Source organism: Oryzias latipes, chromosome 7 (assembly GCF_053564925.1).
Source record: "Oryzias latipes strain Hd-rR chromosome 7, Olatipes_Hd-rR_3.1".
NCBI lineage: Eukaryota > Metazoa > Chordata > Actinopteri > Beloniformes > Adrianichthyidae > Oryzias > Oryzias latipes.
The window spans coordinates 10829603-10835602 of record NC_136243.1 but is presented as its reverse complement, the minus strand read 5'-3'; the positions used below and the strand labels follow the sequence as shown (position 1 = coordinate 10835602).

General features: G+C 40.9%; 1 protein-coding gene across 1 annotated transcript in view; it reads left to right on the top strand.

The window, feature by feature from the left end:
• The first annotated feature begins 1315 nt into the window (after positions 1 to 1315).
• The window catches only part of atp9a (ATPase phospholipid transporting 9A), a 46333-nt gene continuing 41648 nt past the window's right edge, over positions 1316 to 6000 (top strand). The window contains exon 1 of the mRNA XM_004070998.4: positions 1316 to 1649. Within this exon, the coding sequence (XP_004071046.1) occupies positions 1582 to 1649 (68 nt within the window). The 5' untranslated portion in view covers positions 1316 to 1581. The remainder of the gene's footprint in view (positions 1650 to 6000) is intronic.

The window sequence follows — 6000 nt, the reverse complement described above, 5'->3', positions numbered from 1 at the left end:
AGAACGTAATGGTGAGTTGTGAAAGCATAATAATTTAAACTGTTCCTCTAAAAATGAATGGAACAATGTACAACGTGGGGGAAGATTTGCTTAGCTTTGAATACATTTCATTGCCATCATCCATCCATCTTCTAAACCTGCTTAATTCCTTCCAGGGTCATAGTGTCGCTGGAACCTATCCTAGCCACTGCTGGGGTACAATTTGGATGGATTGCCAATTCATTGCAAGAGGTCTTTTACATCATTTTATGATATTTGACAACAATAAAATGAGTTAATCTTTCTTTTTACAAGAGTGCTTCTTTAGTATTGAGGTGAATTAAGTCCTAGCACATTAGATTTTATACACAATCAGTGGCGGCGCACCATTTGTTGACCTTTGATCCCTTATTGCTCCTAAAACTATTTCTCCCTCCATTTTTTACACCTACTTAGAGGTGCAAATGTCTGAACAACTACGCGTCACTTTTCTGAGATGCTCACTGCTGCATCACCAGTTTACGCCTTTTCCAAGTACAAGACATGCTATAACACTCGGAGATTCTGGAAATAAGACCTGCAACAGACGGACAACCTGTCCAGGGTGTACTCTGCCTTTGCCCTACAGTAGTGGCGTTGGCTCCAGCGACCACATGACCCTGAAAGGGGCTCAGCGGGTTCTGAAGATGAATGGATTGATAGATTCTGGAAATATGCCCCACATCTGTCCGTTTACCACCCAGACGAGGGACTGCTATTTCAAGACTACAGAAAGGTTTGAGTCCCACTCAGCGATGTCAGTGGTCTTTTAATGATGCTTATTTAATTTTTACCCCCCCCCCCCCCCCCCACCCAAAAAGTGTTGTTTTCTAGGACATATTTCCTGCAGATTGGCATAAGTTTATCAAAAATTTTGGGCGGGACCGTTGATGGAGAGTAAGCCCGCCCCACTTCCTGTCACCCATCTGTTTGCACTCTCTCCTTCTAGCTACAGTCCCTCACATCCCCAACCTAATCATTACCAGTGCAGTAAAATAGCGAGCAAAATCAGAGCAACCCATCTAGTTTTGATCCACAAAGAAAAGGAGGAAAACTATACTAACCATAAAAGTGGTCTAAGTGTCTTAAATCCCACTATTTCTTTTACACTGACAACTTATTGTAGAAAAATAAATGAAACATATATTTTATCAGTAATTAATTCTTCCAAACAGGGGAGTTACCTAAAAAAAGCTTTATATATTCGTTTTACTTAATTTTATTTTGCAATGTCACTGTATTTTAAAAAAGATTAAAAAGTAAACGTAAAAAAAAAAATTCGCCGGAAGTAAAATATGACGTAATTTTCACCTTACAGACGAAGAAACATACGTATTTAGCTAGTGATGCTTTTTTATTATAAGAAACAGTGTCGTAAAGCGGTCGGAAGTGTCGTGCCCCGCGGGGTTACTCCGGTGTGTGTGGGCCGCCCGTCGCGGCTCGGCTAACCCGCTGACCGTTGAACCACCCGGTGACTGACGGCTGCAAGCGTCCGCCCCTACCGGAGCTCCGTCGCTCCCAGCCGCCGCTCCAAGCTGCGCCTCCAACAAGAGCCAGGCTGCTATGACCGACAACATCCCCTTACAGCCCGTGAGGCGAGCGAAGAGACACAACAGTAAAAACAGAAACGGGTAAGGACGTTACGCAGCAAAGAAGAAGCCATTTTTACCCCATGTTTTTTTTCTATTTCGTTCTTGTTGTCAGTGAGGCGCTGAAATGTTGTCGACAGGGCGTCATTGTTTCCAGACCTAGCTAACCGGCGGGGAGGTTTTTTGAGGCAAAAATCAACCGTTTCATGACACGCATTTTATTTAATATTACATCCACCGAGACGAGCTTTTTATGTGTTATTTAGCCACTGAGGTTAGCCTAAACCATCAACATGCCAGCAGACATCCTTGTTCCGGGCTGTACTAGCAGCAAGTACGTGTGTCGTCCATGTCAATATTTGCTATTCACTCATGCCATGGACAGGATTCAGAATCCAGCTAACCAGAGTGGCGCGTGCCAGCTCAGGGGTGGGCCTCGTGGGAGATGATGGGGAAGCTGACGAGAGCTAAAATGCCCCCCTCCCCGTGAAAACAAACCACTGCTGATGAGGAGCTCCAGAACAGTCTTAGTAGCTCTGGAATTCACAGTCGGTGGTCCAGTAATCTAGTTTCACATCACCATTTAATTCAACAGTGGTTCATTTTTCAAATGTCCAAGTTTGGTTTTATTTTTGAAAAACACAATTATTCATTATAGGGCCTATATCCTGCTATTCTTAAGCCTTTCAGAGTAAACTATATCCATAAATATGACCATATATTGGCACACTAATGCAGTGTTTTTCAACATATTTTGAGCCATGGCACACTTTAACCTTGACAAAAATCCCGCGGCACACCAGCATCCAAAAAATAAAATAAAAAAAGGAGAAACTCATAGTCTGTATTGATCTACAGCCCCGCTGCAATCTCACAAGCATTTTTGTGATAATTATGGCAGAAAAAGCTGGAAGCTGGAGCTGTTTTTTCTAAAAGATGTAATAAAAGTTAATTTAAAAGATTTAAAAACTGGATTATGTGTATCCGTTTCTTTTTCAAGAGGTTTAAGAGGAGAGACTCATTGTGCGCTGAGATGCTGTCACTTTAACCAAATGCATCATGGGAGATGTAGTGCAAATAATCGGCGGACACAGACAGACTAGCGTCTCTGAGCTTCATTGTTTGTTCACTTGTTCCACGGTCTTTTACCGGAAAGCTAAACTGCTAAAGACGAGCTTTAGCTGGTATTTTTGTTAGAACTGAGCGACTTTATGAGCAGAACCTGAACAAGGAAGTGAAGACTTTAACCACTTCTGATTGGTCAGACTGATTACATGTGATTAAGACTCCAAGAATGATTGGTGGAGACAGTTAAAGGGGCAGAACTTTTCCGAAACAGCTTTAGCTGCTGCTACATCGTGGTACCGTCATTCTTATCAAAATGTCTTGAATAGGATCAAATAAACACAAACAAAAAAGTATTTTATGATCTTTCATATTCCTAACTACTCTGTGTTTTATCAGGGCCTGTTTGGATAAACACAGAGCTGATTTCCTGGAGATGGGAAATGTTTTTAGATCAGTGAATGAGGACAATTTCCCACGGCACACTAGTTGAAAAACACTGCACGAATGAACGATTTTTATAAAATATGAGTTATTCTTGCAGTTCATTTTCATAACCAGAAGCAAGACAATTCTCTGAGGCTCCACCTTTCGCTCCTTGTGGGTGCGGCCCATTTCATGATGTCAACCTGAAGTCGGCCTCGGCAGAAAGTCTGTGTTTCTCCCATGAAAACAAACAACGTCCAAACTTTTGCTGTGTTGGTTGTGCACATTGTGCATGTAAAGGTTTTTACAGCTCAACGCTAGCTCCACAGAGAAAGTGTGTGTGTGTGTTAGCCTGGGGGGGGGCTGGCAGTGCAGACTCTTCCTGAAGGGGGGGGTTCCTCACTTTGTGATGTCACGATGTGAGGACAAGCCGTTTTCGTGGGTTGGGAGGGGCTGGTGCTCAGAGCCCAGATTTTTAGAGGAATACTCACAAATGCGTTAATGGGTCAAAATACTAGTTTAGGGTTGTTTATAGTGAGGAAATAACATTAAATCACATTTAAAAGCTCAAAAAGTTGATTTTGTATAATATAGGTCCTTTAAACTGGAAGCAAACGTAAAGCTTGTTTGTTCTTGGTGTTTTTAACATGTTCCTGTGGCATTTTTCTCATGATGGAAGACGTATATAAAGAAAATTAAGTTCTGAATTGCATTTCTAAGTATTCATTCATTCAAATTGTGGTGAATTGGGAGCAGAGGAAAAAATGCAGTTGGAAAAAGATTGTATTAGGTGGACAGGCCATAAGCTCCCTGCTCCACTCCATTCTGATTCATCCACTAGCAGACAAATAGATCCATGTATGTCTATGTTTTGTTTTCCTCGTCTGAGCTGGAATCTGGATCTAAACTGTACGGCTGGATAGCTCCTATATTGTTCCCCATTTTTGCTGCACTAGTAATGGTAGGTTTGAGGGTGTGACAGGCCGTAAGATAGTAAGAGAGCATGTAAACAGATGGATGACGGGAAGTGGGGGTGGGCTTACTCCTCGCCCAAATTTTGGAGGTCATTTTTATTAAACTATTCAACTTTTTTCCGCTTTGCAGAAATCTTGTTCTAGAAAATGACAAAAAAATTTATTTTGGCTAAAAACGGCAAAATCATAATTAAAAGACACTTTGAAAATAGATTGAAAGACGATCAGGGTGGGACTTTGAAAAAAAAAAATTAAACCTGATTTTTTCCGAACATATTGCATTTTTAAGTATTATTATTAGGCCTGCACAATATACCCCACATTTATCGTACATGTGCATATTGCAAAAGACGGCGAAATTGCAATAAATCGTAAACCTTAAATGTGTTAAAACAATCTTATGGCAGCTTGAAGCATTTAACTAATCAAATAAATCCCTTTATGCATTTGACCAATCGGATGGAGGCCTATTATGTTAGATGTTTGTCACCCATGTCGACGAGGGTCATTTGGAGTATAATTTTTAAACTGTTGCAATGAAATGGGAATGATGTTTTTGGTTATTGTGCTTTGTTTCTATACCGCAAATTATATCGTTATCGCAATATTAATCTCTAGTATCGCATATCGCGAGTTTTCCTCATATCGTGCAGCCCTAATTATTATTTATTTACACCCAGACTTAAGATTTATGTATAAACGTCAGCAAACGCATCGAGAAAGTGTACAAATCAATCAATCACACATGAGCAGGAGAGGTGTTATGATAAATTCTACCGGTTAAACTCTCAAATTTGCATTTTTCTTTCCTTAGTGAGCTCACCTACAGCCTACAGAAGGCTCCCATTGCCTATATGTTTTGCCGAGTTGGTGTGATGAGTTACACACATTTTTAACAGATGATCTATTATCTGACAGCAGTAATGTGTGGTTTGTGTTTTAGCTGCAAAGCCTCTTTAAATGCATGTAGCAATGATTAAAGCAAACAGTCCCATGAGGTGCTCCACCCTGGAGCTCTTGCTGCTTTTCTATATCCTGTCCTACTTGTTGCTGGATCAGGTGTGTTCTACAGTTGGCCTGAAGGACAAATCTCTCGATGGAAAAATATAACCAAGATCACAATGAAAAGTAAAAAGCAAAACAAATTAAAAAAAAGAAAAACATTTTTAGAAATCAAAGCAAAATTCCAGGAAACAAAATGTAAAAAACTCATATGTATTTTGAAACGCTAAAGCAAATAAGGTAAAAATGGAGCAAAAAAGTGAACCGCAAGAGGTAAATAATCGGGACGTCATGGATTGTTTGATCTTTGAGTTTTAAAGAAGATGGAGAGCTAGCGTTGTGCCGATGGCATCGTGATGGCTGACTGGCATCACGATGGAGAGACACCATCGTGATGCCAGGCTGCGAGTCGACACCATAAGCCGCTCTTACATGTGCAAAATATCTTGATCAGAACAAGGGTCGGATTAGAATTCAACCGTGTACTTGGACCCAGAAAAACGTTTTCCGATTATAATAAACGCTCAAATGGGGAGCACTTTCGGTCGGTATAAATCATTCGCACATGCACAGTAGTGTTTGAAATACCAGAAGAGGAAATGAGTACCGCTGAGGTGCCACACGCATAGATATCTAGCAGCTCTGTAATATACCAGATGATCTTCCAAACGTGCTTTTATTAATGTTACGGTTATTATGAAGCGCCTGTTCGTCCATCATTTTCATTTTAATCCGTGTGGTCAGTGCTTTTTCTGTTGAAGAACGGAGCCAGAAGATGCCAGGACTAAGAGAGGCTAACAGGCGCTAGCAACATTTAGCCTTTGATGAACATAAAATCCATGCGGGAAATGCTGCAATCTGCAGCTTGGCTGAACGTAAATATGTGGGAATAAGCCTTTATTTCGTCGGGACACGACTGGAAACAC